General features: G+C 40.2%; 1 protein-coding gene across 1 annotated transcript in view; it reads right to left on the bottom strand.

The window, feature by feature from the left end:
• Atad2b (ATPase family AAA domain containing 2B) overlaps positions 1–16,053 on the bottom strand; it is a 133,309-nt gene that overhangs the window by 103,496 nt on the left and 13,760 nt on the right. The window contains exons 2-7 of the mRNA XM_032909186.1: positions 10,095–10,246; positions 7,519–7,568; positions 6,975–7,128; positions 5,618–5,720; positions 4,379–4,487; positions 3,262–3,378 (exon numbers count right to left, since the gene is read on the bottom strand). Of these exons, the coding sequence (XP_032765077.1) occupies positions 3,262–3,378; positions 4,379–4,487; positions 5,618–5,720; positions 6,975–7,128; positions 7,519–7,568; positions 10,095–10,246 (685 nt within the window). The remainder of the gene's footprint in view (positions 1–3,261; positions 3,379–4,378; positions 4,488–5,617; positions 5,721–6,974; positions 7,129–7,518; positions 7,569–10,094; positions 10,247–16,053) is intronic.

Here is a 16,053-nt window from a genome sequence, read left to right as displayed (position 1 = left end):
GTACCTTCACAAGAGGTACGAAACTCACACTCTCACACTCTCACACTCTCACTCACTCACTCACTCACTCACTCAGATGGTTGCAGCATAATAAAAAATATGCATTAGAAAAGATAGGAAGAAACAGTTTACATTCCCTGCCTTACAGCTCCCCCACTAGGAAAAGGTTCCTTGACCATACCTATCTGTAGTAGTTTTAGTGAGCTGTCCCTAATCTGCTTCAGGTATTTGAATTCTTGGTCCCTAGCAGGTGGCTGTTTGAGAAGGATTAAGGGATAAATAAGGGGCTGGAGAGATTGCTCAGCGGTTAAAAGCACTGACTGCTCTTCCAGAGGTCCTGAGTTCAAATCCCAGCAAGCACATGGTGGCTCACAACCATCTGTAATGGGATCTGATGCCCTCTTCTGGTGTGTCTGAAGACAGTGGCTTATATATAATAAATTAATTAATTAATTAAAAAAAAGAGATAAATAAGGCTTTGGGCTGGGTAGTAGTATCACAGGCCTTTAATCCCAGCACCCAAGGGGCAGAGACAGGTGGATCTCTGTGATTTAGAAGCCAGGCTGGTCTACTGAGTGAGTTCCAGGACAGCCAAACCCACAGAGAACCCTCGTCTCAAAAAAAAAAAAGAAAAAGAAAGAAAGTGAGTGAGTGAGTGAGAGTGTGAGAGAATAAGTGAGTGTGAGTGAGTGAGAGAGAGGGAGTAAGAGAGGGAGAGAGGAAGAGTGAGTGAGGGTGAGAGAGTGAATGAGAGAGGAAGAGAGGGAGGGAGGGAGAGGAAGAAAGCGAGAGTGTGAGAGTGAGTGAGTGAGTGACATGGAGAGACAGAGACAGAGAGCCTTGTTGAAGGAGGTGTCACTGAAGGTAAGCATAAGGTTTCAAAAGTATCTCGCCAACCCTCAGAAGCTCCCTGCCTCCTGCTTGTGAATCAAGATGTATGTACTCCATGCATAGCAGATGAGCAGCTTGGTCTTCATGACAGTGCCCCAACAACAAGAGGGGGGATTATCCCCCAATCTGTCACCTGCTTGTGGATCCCATTCCCCTAGCCTTGTCTAGCCTCAGTGGGAGAAGATGTGCCTAGTCCCTGCAAGGACTTGATGTGCCAGGGTGGGGTGATACTCGAGGGGGCTCCCCCTTCTCAGAGAAGGGGAGGAGGGAAGGAGCCACACGAGGGGTTACTGGGAGGAGGGGGCTGCTATTAGGATGTAATGTGAATAAATAATGAACAAAGTACAAAAAGAGAAAGATGTAAGAGCTCAGCTGCTGTTCCAGCCTCCTGCCACCCTGCAATCACTGTCAACAGAGCCTACCCTTTTAGAACAGACAGCTCCATTAGCTCTTTTCTAAGTTGCCTTGTCACATTGCTTTATCACAACAATAGAAAGCTATGGCTAAAGTTGGTCGAAGGAGTTGAGCCTACCCCAAGGTGGAAGCCAAATGTGGCAGTAATCATGCACATGGCATTAGCTTTGGGGGCATTAAAAAGGCAAGAATGAGATTGTTGTAAATTCTTCCTCCACGGTTTCAGAGAGGCACTGAGACCTAGCAACATGTGGTAATCCTGAAGTCATTGTCAGAAAAAGATCCTTCGTAGGCAATTATGTAAAAGCTGTGAAAGTAAAGCCTGGGTTGTAATGCAGACACCAAGATGTTGGAGATGCTAGAGCCCTGGGACAACTACTGGAGAGAGCTGCATATAGGGAGTGAAATGAGGCCAAGAAAGAGATGTATGTGGCACAGAGCAAAGCTGGAGGGGCAGAGCCATCTAAGCCCTAAAGTCACAGGTCTAAGACATGGAGCTACAGGATTTAGCCTTTACTCCGCTGAGATTCTATCTTGCTTTGGTCCAGTATCTCCTCATTATATCCCCATTTCTCTTTTAAATGGGAAGGTATATTCCATGCCATTGCATATTGGAAGTATGTGATTTGTTTTCTATTTCACAAAGGAAGGATCTCAGCCAAGAATCTTAAAGTTAGACTAAATGCATTTTGCATTACAATCTCATGGGCCTATAGGACTAGGGAGTAAAAGGAGACTGGCCTCCATAGGCTGGGTACTTGAAGACCAGCTGGTAGTGCTCTTTGAAGAGATTACGGAATCTTTGGGAAGGGAAGCCTTGATGGAGGCACTATATCAATAAGCATGAGCTTTGAGAGCCTACACCCTCACTTCGCTTCCTGCATTCTGTATGGGACTTAAGATGCCATCTTTCGTGCTGGAGAGACGACTCCGTAGTTAAGAGCAACAACTGCTCTTCCAGGGGTCCTGAGTTCAACTCCCAGCAACCACATGGTGGCTCACAGCCATCCATAATGAGATCTGGTGCCCTCTCCTGGTGTGTCTGAGGACAGCGACAGTGTAGTCACAGATAATAACTAAATCTTTTTTAAAAAAGATGTGGTCTTCAGCTTTCAGACACCAGACACCATGCCACGCCCACCATTATGGACTACTCCACTGGAACCAAATAAATGCCTTCCTACATAAGTTGCCTTTAGTCTCAGTGTTATCATGACAAAAACAACAAAAACCCTAACGCCCTTGAGTGATGAAGAAGTGATACACACACACACACACACACACACACACACACACACACACACACACACACACACACACACACACACAGTTTCTAATTCTAAAAAAAAAAAGATTCTCAAAAACATTATAAGTGAATAAGGGTGCGTAAGATGTCACAGAGAATGACCCAAGACAAAGCACTCGCCTAACATGCAAACCTTATGTTTAATTCCTAACAACAAAACAAAATCACAAATGACGACACACAGGCAAATGTGCACACAGAAACAAGACAGTAGTAGCCAAAGGACTGAGTGAGAGGACGAGGAAGAGAGTGATAATGCTATGCATGCCCAGTCTGCCATCGGCCACCGTAACTACCGCGGCATGTGTACATGGAATTATGCAGAAAAAGACTTGCAGGACTATCAAGAGCTTTCATTATTTTAAATTCAGCACTACTTGTTTTGTTGTTTGTTTTGTTTGGTGGTGGGTTTTTCTTTATTGGAAAGGGATTTGCCAAAAAAATGAAGACCTGGCCTTAAGTCTTTGAACTTCAGTCTCCTAAACAACAAGAACACAGGACCACACCACCAAGCCCAGGACACAGGACCACACCACCGAGTCCAGGACACAGGACCACACCACCGAGTCCAGAAAAGAAATGCTCTTTTTTCTCAAGAGTGGTAAAGCCACTCGGTTACAGAAGATGGGGAATTGTTTAGAGTCACCTACCTATTGGCGGTGCTTGATATCGATCCACTGTTTTTCTTTGTCTCAAATTATACGGTCTATCATTTTCTTCTCCTTCTGCCTCTTCAACTTCTATGTCTCCATCCTCCTCTTGAGATTCTAGTTTCCATGTATGAAAAAGAAACACTTTGACCCACATGTATGATCCCATTCTCAACCAAGTATTTACTTTCAACCATTATTCTTTCTATACAAGTGACATTCTAAAATGTCAGCAATTTATGATATGGTATAAACTAGTATAACCAAAAATAAGCCCAGGTAAATATAAAAACAAAGAGCTCTTTATATCAATAGTCAATATACTTCTGTGAAAAAATAAACCATTGTAAGCCAGGTATGGTGATGCACACCTTTAATCCCAGCACTCAGAAGGCAGAGACAAGCAGGTCTCTGTGAGTTAGAGGCTAGCCTGGTCTACAAGGCTAGTTCCAGGACAGCCAGGACTACACAAAGAAACCATGTCTCAAGGTGGGGAAAAAAAAGATTATCTTAGAAAGTAATCTATACTTTCAATATACCATATCTCCTGAAATCCATTCTATGATGATCACTACATAGAAAATTAAACCCAGTTTATAAATTGACAGGGCTAATGTGCTCTCTTTACATTCCTAGTTCCAGCCCTATAAATTCATTCTGTATTCTTCACTTCAGAACTAGACAGATGTCAGGCAAAAACACTACAACTCCTTCCACTACTATTAGTACTTCCATTTTTCTCTACATACTTCTCATTCTATAACAAAAATTAAAATTCGAATAATCAGGGACTTGGAGCCTTTAGTTGGAAGGTTAACAAGTAAAACAAGAGGGCTACCCACCAGGCAGGCTAGCCGACAGCCCAGGCTTACCCACACTAGACAAGTTACGGACTACCAATACCACTTCTTTTTGCCAACTGAAGAAAATGAAAATTCAGATACTAGCTGAATTTAAATTTTACTTTAGATTATACAGCATAGACGTAAAAGGCAAAAACAAAAACAAAAAAAACCAAAAACAAAAGCAAAACAAGCCTGCTCTAACTGTATAGCTATTCCATATCCTTCCTCCCGCTCAGGCTTCCTAGATGCCCATCACAAGGTGCTGCACAGACCTTCTTCCTCGCCCTCAGTAGAAACTTCATGATGATTCTGTATCCCATAACTATTTCTTCTCAGTGATTTTCTTCGTCTTTTTACCCTTGAATACATATCCATATTTTCCTTTCAAAGAAAGAAATTTGTCAAATATTAACATAGCATTTAATCTCTGCTATAAATAAGTCAATAAATCAACCATGCTTGCTTGATATAATTTACTGTACATCTACTCATAAGGCACAAGTTCATGAAAAGTACATCCTAAAATAAATAAGTATAAAAATAAATGATATGGAATATGGCATAGTTCAGAGTCATGTTTAACATAGGTTCAAGTCCATAGGGCTATTTTTATTATTATTACTTTAGAGGAAGGGAGGAGAAAAAAAAAAGCTAAGAGAGAAGAAAGTTGGAGAGAAGAAAAAGAAATTGGGGTGAGGGGTTTGAAGAGGAAGCAGCAGGAACAGCAGCAGACAGTAAAATACAAACCTAAGTATGGAGAAGAGAAATACACAATTGTAAATTTTAAAATATATAACATTGGGGGTTGGAGAGATTGATGTCTTAGCAGAAAGAGCACTGGCTGCTCTTCTAGAGGGCCCAGGTTCAATTCTTAGCATCCACTTGACAGCTCACACCTGTCTCTATCTCCAGTTCCAAGGGATCCAACACAGACATACACACAGGCAAAACACCAAAGCACATAAAATATAAATAAATGAATGAAATTGCTGTTGGTTTGGGAATGCAGCTCAGTCAGTTGGTAGAGTGCTTGCCTCGCATGCACAATGTCCTGGGTTCCATCTGCAGCACTCACTCCATGAACCAGGCAGGATAACACCTGCCCGGAAGCAGGTGATCAGAAGTTCAAGGCCATTTTTTGGCTACATAACAAGAAAGAGGAGGGAGGGATAGGAAGGGAGGGAGGGGAGAGGAGGGAGAGGGAGGCGGGAGGGGGGGAGGGAGAGGAGGGAGGAGGGAGAGGGAGGAGAGGAACCTCTAGTCATCCTGTTTCTGGACACCTAATTCTTTGCAAGTATAAATAAAATACTTCTCTTCCAGACAGTGCAAGTTTGCTCCCTGGCACCCACATCAGAAGGTTCACAACCAACTGTGACCCCAGCTCTAGAGGATCCAATTCCCTCTTCTGACCTCTGTGGGCTTCCACACCCAAGGCAGACACTCACACGGACATACGTGAATAAAAACTAAGGAGAAATATTTGAAAAGGTTTCCATAGCTAATATACTCACAAATTCTGTATCTGTCCACATTCGAAGCCGCTCTACTTCGCCTGATCGACGATTTCGTCGAATGTTAATATTATCCATTTCTTGTAATACAGCTTCAGCAGTACTAAAATTACATAATAAAAAGAACTCAGACAATGGTGGGAACACATTCCATATCATAAACATTAAAGGCTCATCAAACCAGCATTAAATTATCTCTTGATATGTAACTATATATCTCAATTGAATAAGTTTCATAACGAGAATTTATCAAAACACAATTCCCAATTTATAAAACAAGATGGCCAGCTGTGGTGGAGCACACCTTTAATCCCAGGACACAAAAAGGAGTTAAGTAGATTTCTGTGAGTTCAAGACCAGCCTGGTCCACACAGTTCCAGACCAGAAAACACTAAATAGTGAGATATTACACTAAAAGATGGAATTGTTCTATTACAGGACAATTCCCAACATCCATATCAGGTAGCTAGTTCACAAACACACGTAACTCTAGCCCCAAGGAATCCAAAGCTCTCTTCTGCTCTCCACAGGTACAGTATTTACACATACAAACAGATACACATAAAAATAAAACATTTTTATTTTTAAAAGAGATGAAAGACTATCTTCAACTTTTACACACTTATTAAAACTTTAAAATTGTAAACCTTGTTTGTAAGGCTCAAAAGAAATAAGCATGCTTGCTTATTAAAACTTTAAAAACCTATAATGTAGGTCAGGCATGGTGGAGACAGCACTTCAGAGGCAGAGATAAATGAATGACTATAAATTCATGGCCAGCTTAACCTACCGTAGTAAGTTTCAGGCTAACCAGGTCTACATACTGAGACTTGTTGAGGGGGGAACACTACCATATCATGATAAATAACTACTAGATTCATGAAATGGGGGGGTGAATCGTTTAATATTAAGTTGTTACCAAAAAAAAAAAAAAAACATAAAAATGGATATATAAAAAGTTTAAAGCTAATAAGGTTAATTGAACAATTTTTAAATTAAAGTAGAACACCAATGTTTCAAACACCTAGGATAATATCTTAGCAATTGCTATTTAGGTTTTTTGTTTGTTTTGTTAGGCTCAGTTCACATAACTGAGGGGGGGGGGTGGGGCGGAGGCAGGAGCTCTCTGCCCAGAGCAAGCGGCAGCCAAGCTAGCCAACAGGTTTGCTCTGGATTCAGTGAGAGAGCCTGTCTCAAAAATTAGAGCAATTGAGGAAAGCACTGTCAACCCCTGATCTCCAATGGCACACACACCTCCCATACACATTCAAACAAATGTACATACAAACACATATACAGCACATGCACATGCACACACAAAAATAGCTGAAAATCAAAAACTCATAAACACTCATACCTATTTACTAGTTGATCAAATAATAAACTCTGATTCACACTTTCAAATCTGTTTTTCCTGGACCGACAGCTTTTTCTGACTTCCATGTCACCATTTATACATGAAAGGTCGCCATCTCCTTTCTTTTCCCCTCGAAGGGGGTGGCTTCGAAGTGCTGCAAGAGAGGTAATTTCATTTCAAAGAGAAGAGTACAGAAAAATAGAAAAAAATAAACAATTTAAAGGCTACAAAAACTGAATATAATCTGTTAAATGGCTTTAATATTAAACAATCAAGGTCTTCAATATTAATCTTTGCAATAAATGAAGTTTAGTCATTTCCAACTAACAGAGTATACTATTACGTCACTCTAAGAGGTTGGAATGTATGGCTCAGAAGTAGGAAACTTTTGGGCTGTGCAGGAGAACCACAGTTCAATCTCTAGTCCCAAAAAAATTTTAATAAAAAGCAAAACTAAAAGGCTACACTTCCGTCCATTTTCATACTTAACCCAATACCACTCTAACAATTTCAATATTAACCAGTTTCTCAGCAGGATACTCACACAAGCTACTATGTCCGTTTGGTAATGTAGCACCAGGCTGAGAAGTTAACCTAGAATACAAATATATTTAATACACAAACATATCAATATTTGTTTAGAAAGGTAAGAAATGAATTATCCATCTTTAAAATGTTACTTTATTATTTTTCATAAAATATTTTACTTTGATAACCTATCAATTAAAATTTACAAGTTCAAAGTCATTTCATTATTTCAAGAGAAACTTTAATAAAACACTGAATATAAGCTGAACTAATTTCGTTGCCAACTGTATCAATTCCAATCCTATTAAAAGATTAAGGTTAAGCAGCATAAATGTAACCAAGATCATAAGGAGCCATGGCAACAGACAACTATAGGCTTCATTGAGAAAATAAATTCCAAGCTATGACAAATTTATTCGAACTGTAAGAGAAGAAAAATACTTAAATATCAAAACACTTGATAATTTTCAAACTATCTGATCTGTTTTAAAACACAAAGACCTCGGGGTTGGGGATTTAGCTCAGTGGTGGCGCTTGCCTAGGAAGGCGCATAAGGTCCTGGGTTGGGGTCCCCAGCTCCAAAAAAAAAGAACAAACAAAAAAAAAAAAAAAAAACACAAAGACCTCTCCTCTCTGGAAAACAAATAAAAAATCTACCTTAATATACTCTCAAAAGTAAAATTTCACCTTTAGCACCTCTGTACACCATATGCATGATACTCCAGGCATATGAGTGTAATTAAAGCACCTGAGTTAATACATGTACTCTCACATATTGATTTAATACATGTACTCCCACATATTGATTTAATACATGTACTCCCACATATTGATTTAATACATGTACACCCACATATTGATTTAATACATGTACTCTCACATATTGATTTAATACATGTACTCTCACATATTGATTTAATACATGTACTCTCACATATTGATTTAATACATGTACTCTCACATATTGATTTAATACATGTACTCTCACATATTGATTTAATACATGTACTCTCACATATTATTTAATACATGTACTCCAACATAGTGCTGCTACACAATGGTTTTCAGGAATTCTTCAGAATCATTCTCAGTATCTACCTACAGCCACAAAATAATCACTTTTATTACCTCTTAAGGACACTTTGGCACTGGCCCCAACAAAACATTAACTCAGATTACTTGCAAATTATCAGTTTATTCATGGGTCTTGGTACCAAATAAATTTTGGATGGATGTAGCTATAAATGACTAAAATTTTACATCATTAAATTAGTAAAAACAGTAAGAGGCAATGCTAAAAATCATTCGATAGACAGACAGACAGATAGATAGATAGATAGATGGATGACAGATAAATAGATACATACACAGACAGAAAGAATGTAAAGCCCTTCTGAACAATAATATAATATCACTGGGAGAAAAAAACCAGAACATTGTTCTGTTTTGCTTTAAAGGAGACAGGGTCTACTTAGCTCTTATTTTGTTGCTTACAATGTTGCTTTTAAGAAAAGAGGCCTGGCTAGGAAGTGCAAGGCCCTGGGTTCAATCCCCAGCTCCGAAAAAAAGAACCAAAAAAAAAAGAAAAGAGGCCTGGGGATGTGTTCAATTCTCAGCATTGCCTAACCCATAGCCCCACCCCCAGACCAACTACCACTGCCTCACAAGAAGGAAAACAAAACTTTCAAGTAATTCAAGTACCTGACTATAATAATCATTAGCATCTTTCTCTTCATGAAGAGCTGGGCACAGTAGCTCTCTCTTGCACCCCAACACTTGACGGTGCAAAGATCCAGAGTTCAACTTGCTACATAACAAGTTCTAGGCTAGCCCAGGCTATGAGACTCTGTGAGATAGATAGATAGATAGATAGATAGATAGATAGATAGATAGATAGATAGATAGATAGACAGACAGACAGACATACAGATAGACAGACAGACCGACACACACACACACAATCTACAGACAGGCAAGCAGACAGGCAAAGGCTACTGAGATGCCTTTGTGGATAAAAGCTCTTGCCATCAAGTCTGACAACCTAAGTTTGATCCCCAAGATCTGCATGATGAAAGAAGAGAATAGACTCCTGCAACCTCCCATGCCCTGCTATAATGCACTTTTATACATATATGTATGCTCATACAAATTAAATAAACCCTTTAAAAAGTAGACCTAAGGGGTTGGGGATTTAGCTCAGTGGTAGGGCGCTTGCCTAGCAAGCGCAAGGCCCTGGGTTCGGTCCCAAGCTCTGAAAAAAAGAAAAGAAAAAAAAAAAAAAAAGTAGACATAAGATGAAACTGAGAATTATAACTATGCATGTACATTCAAGACCCATCGAAATCCCTATTCTTTTAGTAACAATAGTTTCTGGTACATACTATACATGTCTTTTAAAACAAACACATATTACAGCATATTTGGAAAAATAAAATTAACAGAAAGTTTAAAATAAGTCTAATATCAATTATGAATATACATGAGTATTTGTAAGACACTTTCATTTAAAAAGAAAATTAACATCATTACTGGCCCTAAATCATAGCAAATAATCAATGTATTCATGAAAAAACAAAAGCAGTGCGTCCTCACCTGGCCTGACCAGATGGTATGTTCCATTCCTCTCGCTGACCAGTACTTCGTGACTTTGATTTGTCTTTGCAAACAGAATCCGGCTGTTTCAAAGTGCGCTTGGCTGGAGGAGACACGTGGCTATCACTTAAACTTCCATCAACTTCAGCTTTCTGAAAGACAGCAATAAAAAGGAATGTATTATTCCTACCAAGATTAATATGCTTGAATAATAGTGTTTTTAGTTTATATATAAGGAATTTGAAGTAGCCTATAAGCACTGTCTCAAAAATTAAAAAGAAAAAGTCTATGACTGCTTGAGGTGCATACATGTATCTCTCCGTGACATGCTGCCTCATACTTAACTAAATACTCCATTAAAAGGAGTCCCAAAGCAAGGACTTTTCTACCTCGGAACCTTCCAATTTAGGAAATCCTAACACAGCCAAACCATTCAAATTTTGCCAAGTTTCTCCACAACATCTCAAGTCCAAGATCCTCCTATCCATGAACTATCGATATCACTGACTTCACGGTCAGATCTCTCCCCTTCACTTTGCAGCAAAGCCTCAGTCTTTAGTTCTCTTTAATAACCTTGACTGTAAGAATAGTTTTCAGCCTAGAATGATCACTCACACCTGTAATGCTACCTCAGAGGCTGAAGCAAAAGGATTAACTTAAATGTGGAAGCTGCCAGAACTATGGTTAAGTTCTAGAGCTACACCATAAGACTCTAAAAACAAACAAGAAATAAAAGGGAAGGGAGCATGGGGATGGAGGGAGAGAGACAAGAGCAGAGACGGAACAGTTTTCATTTGCTAATCTAACCCTCCAGTCTGTGACTAGGTGATTTTCCTCATAATCTGATTTAGGCCGTACACTTTACAGAGAATGTATAGAAATAAAGTTGTGTACACTAAGTCACCCTTCTCCCACCACCTGACCATAAATAGGTCAAGCTGATACCTGTCAGGTTTTTCCCATCTGTTTCACTACATAATATTTTGATAACTTACCAATATTCTACTTTGAAGCAAACCTCCACCCAGACCTTGACTGTGACAGTGACCCTTACTTACCTGCATCACTCTTTCTGCAGGTTTAGTTGACATTCTGCTTTAAGGGGAAATGTCCTCCTTCCCCACTAATTTACTCATTTCTCTCAAGTACAGACTCATGGGTTCTCTATACTTCAAATCATAACACTGTACTCTTGTTGCTTAAATTTTGTAAGATTTGGCTAAAAGTAAAAAGTGATTAAAAATGATTCCTGTATCTTTTCACATATCCTATCATTTTGAATACTTTTTTTAGAGAAGACTTTTCAGGACTCACTTTGTACTTTCACTTTCTGGCTCTAGAAATAATTGTTTCTGCAAGGATCCTTGGTTCCTTTTGGTAAAAGAACCAAGAACTAGTACTTGGCGCACTTGCTGTTCCGAGTCTCACTCCAGTAAGTCCTCTCAGAAAACTAAGCACAGACATGGACATACCTATTTGTAAGCCATAGGTAAATAACAAGAGACATGGACTTATCCCAATACTGCCATATTTATTCCACACAGCAATTCCGCCCATTCTTTTCCTTTTTATATTTATAAAGCCTTCTCAGATAGAAACTTGGCTCCCACTATTATCAATACATTTACTTAACCAGGCATATGGCTCATGCCTAAAACCCCAACCTAGAAAAAGAGCAGGAGAGCAACAGCGGCTGGACGTGGCCATCCACACCTGTAATCCCAGCATTTGGAAGGTGGAGCCAGGTAGATCAGGAGTTCAAGGCTACATCCTCCTTTGCTACATGAGATCTGATCTCAACAACAAAATGGTCTTAGGTAGGATCTGCAGCACCACAGAAAAAAGAAAAGGCATCATATGCCATTCTAGGAAAGTATTTCCAAGGCATATATAACCAGCAGCAATGTGCCTAGCATAAAAACATTTGAGAAAACCTAAATCTGGGCACAGGGATCTACTTGGGTCAAGGGCATCCTAGGAAACACGGAAAGATCTTGTCTCAAGAAAAAAAAATCCTTTAGATAGTTTAATTCCTTCCTTTTATATACTATACACTTAAGAAAATGCATTAAAATTATCCAATTCATAAATACGTATTTTTTATAATTCTTTTTTATTGGTAATTTTTATTTACATTTCAAGTGTTATCCCCTTTCCCCCACTCAACTGCCCACCCCTTTCCGCCTCCACACTCTAACATTCCCCTACACTGAGAGGGTAGGGGGAGGCATTCCAACATTGGCAGGACCAAGTGCTTCTCCTCACTTTGGTGCCCACCAAGGCCGTCCTCTGCTACAAATGCAGCTGGAGCCATGGGTCTGTGCAGGTGTACTCTTTGGATGGTGGTTTAGTCTCTGGGAGGTCTGAGGGACCTTGTTGGTTGGTATTGTTGTTATAGAATTGCAAGTCCCTTCAGCTCCTTCAATCCTTTTTCTGACTCCTGCAATGGGGGCCCCATTCTCAGTTCAGTGGTTGGCTGCAAGCATCCACCTCTGTATTTGTCACACTATGGCTGAGTCTCTCAGGAGACAGCTATATCATACCCCTGTCACCATGTACTTCTTGGCATCAGCAATATTATTTGAGTTTGGTGGCTGTATGTATATGGGCTGGATCCCCAGGTGGAGCAGGCTCTGAATAAATACATATTTTTATATTTTCCCAGAGCAAGCCATCTGATTATACCAGTGAAATCCTAGTTATTAGTAGCTGAAACTGTAGCTCAGTGACAGTGCTTAATATCCATGAAGTGACACCAAAAAAGAAAAAAGAAAAAGGTTACTAGAAAATATACAATTAAATGTGTCCATGTGGGACTAGAGAGATGGCTCAGTGGTTAAGAGCACTGACTGCTCTTCCAGAGGACCCAGGTTCAATTCCCAGCAACCACATGGTGGCTCATAACCATCTGTAATGAGGTCTGCTGCCCTAGCTAAAGATAGCTACAGTATATTCACATACATAAAATAAATAATTCTTTATGTGTCATGTATATTCAAAAGACGTCGATTTAACAGAAAGATGTCCCCTAGAACTAGAGAGAGCAAGATGGTTTCAAACTCAGAAATCTGCCTGCCTTTGCCATCTAATTGCTGGGATTCAAGGTGTGTGCCCCACCCTCCCTGGATGCCATGAACATTTTTTTTCTATTTCTTTAAAAAATTTTTTTACTTTATTTTTCAACATTTCTTTCCCTTGCCTCTCTCCCTTACACACACACACACACACACACACACACACACACACACACACACACACACACACCACACACACACTTTTCTTCAAATTTTGGCCTCTTCTTTCATTAACTGTTATTCAATGCATATACATACATCTGTTCTTAAATATGACCTACTCAGTTCTTGTTTTACTTGTACGTTATGTTTACAGAGCGGGCCATTTGGCACTGGACAACCAATGTGCTTTTCCCTAGGGCAGAGCACCTCTCCCAGTGCCATCTTTCCTCGGCTGTGTATAGTTCTCTGTGTAGGGCTCAGTTCATGTTTAGGCAGTCATGCTGGTGAGACTTTATGGGTGTACCTTCTAACATTACTAGAAGATACAGTGTTACAGCAAACAGCCTGATCCTCTTACAATGTATCCACCACCCATCCCACAATGTTCCCTGAGCCTTAAGTATACACCTATCTTTCTGAACTGGGTTCTCCAACTCTGTGCATCAACTGGATGTGGTTTTCTGTAGTTATCTCCATCTGTTGCAGAATGTGAACTATTTTTAAGGCCACAAGTACTAGTACTGACTGCACAAAATGTAAAGCAATTACAAACTCAAACATTGGAATCTGACATGATAATACATGCCTGAAATCCCAGCACTTGGGCTACAGCAAGAAAAATCACAAATTCAAGGCTAGTCAGGGATACAAAGGGAGATCCTGTCTCAAAAAAAAAAAATGTTTTTTAAACTGTACAGTGAACCTTGCTTTCTCTAACACTGTCCTTTAACAGAGTAAATATAAAGTTCTGAGTTAAGTTAACTAGCTAGTCCAAGATCACCTGGTTAATGAATTACCAAAGAAAAAGAAAACCACCTAGGAGCTGGTAATGATAGTGAGTATCTCTGACCAACCACTGGGGAGACAGGAGAAGGTAAACTCATCTCTGAGTTTGAGACCCAAAGGAGTCAGTTGCAGGAAACCAGTTATGGTGAAATGTTATCTCCAAAACAAACAACAAAAACAAACACAAAAAACGGAAAGGAAAGGGAAGAGGAAAAAGGACAAGAAAGAAAGAAGAAAAAAGAAAGGAAGGGAGGGAGGGAGGGAGGGAGGAAGGGGAAAGGAGGGACGGAGAGACCTAAAATGTTGCTTTTTATTTTAAAATAATTTCCTATATTCTATCTCAGAAAATCCATTCTATTATACTTATGGTCTCTAAAGAGGAACAGCCATAAAAGCCACTTGTCAATGATTCCTCCAAGATACTCTCACTAACAATGTAGTATGAAGACCAACAGCACAGGCATCATCAGTGTGGGAGCTCTTAAAAACATAGACTCTGAGGCTGCAGAGAGAGATGGCTCCATGGTTAAGAGCACAGGATGACTTGGTATGCACTCATTGATAAGTGGATATTAGCCAAAAAGCCCGAATTACCCAAGATGCAATCCACAGACCACAGGAAGCTCAAGAAGAAGGATGACCAAAATGCAGATGCTCCCACTCCTTCTTAAAAGGGGAAAAATATCCATAGGAAGGGATATGGAAGCAAAGTTTAGAGCAGCAACTCAAGGAATGGCCATTCAGAGCCTGCCCCACATGTGGCCCATATATATAAGGCCACTAAAACTAGATAAGATTGATGAAGCTAAAAAATGCTTGCTGAAAGGGACCGGATATAGATCTCTCCTGAGAGACACATCCAATACAGAGGTCAATGCCAGCAGCAAACCACCGAACTGAGAACAGGACCCCTTGTGCGGAATTAGAGGAAGGATTGAAAAAGCTAAAGGAGCTTGCAACCCCATAAAAACAACAGTGCCAACCAACCAGAGCTTCCAGGGACTAAACCACTACCGAAAGACTATACATGGACAGACCCAGGGCTCCAACTGCATATGTAGCAGAGAATAGCCTTGTTGGGGCACCAGTGGAAGGGGAAGCCCTTGGTCCTGCCAAGGTTGGACCCCTAGTGCAGGGGAATATGGGGGCGGGGGAGGGCAGTAATGGGGATGTATAGGGAGAATACCCTTATGGGGGAGGGACAGGGGAGGGAATGGGGGCTTATGGACAGGAAACCAGGAAGGGGAATAACATTTGAAATGTAAGTAAAGAAATATATCTAATAAAAAAAATTTAAAAAAAAAAAAAAAGAGCACAGGATGACCTTCCAGCAGATCTGGGTTCAATTCCCAACACTACATGGTGACTCATTACCATCTGTGTCTCCAGTTCCAGGAGATCCAACACTATCTTCTAGCCTCCACAGGCACCTGGACTCATGTAATGCAGACATACATGCAGGCAAAACACCCATACATGTAAAATGAAAAACAATTTTAAACATTAACTACTGAGCCTGGTGGTGCAGACACTTGATCTCAGCACTCCATAGGCAGAGGCAGATGGCTCTGTTTCTATGAACTTAAAGGCCAGTCTAGTACACATAGGGAGTGCCAAGACGTCAGGGCTACATGCGACCTTGTATCAGAAGTGGGGGAGAATGGGGAGGGCTCCATTCTCAGACTTTTTGAATCAGAAATCATTTTAACAAAAAGACTAGTGACTCAAGTGCACAATATACTTGGGATGTATACAATTGCCAAGTGCTTGCTTAGTGGTCCACCTCTGTGAGACGGAGGAGACCATTCTATAGGACCTATTCTAAAGTGATTGCTGAGGAGAAATGCCATATCTTCTAAGCTCAGGTACACTGTAATACAGAAACTAATACCCACGAGCTACTGTACCCCGATTCAGGTCCATAAGTTGGCAACGTT

This window comes from Rattus rattus, chromosome 7 (assembly GCF_011064425.1).
Source record: "Rattus rattus isolate New Zealand chromosome 7, Rrattus_CSIRO_v1, whole genome shotgun sequence".
NCBI classification, from domain to species: domain Eukaryota; kingdom Metazoa; phylum Chordata; class Mammalia; order Rodentia; family Muridae; genus Rattus; species Rattus rattus.
This window is presented reverse-complemented; position numbering and strand designations above follow the sequence as displayed.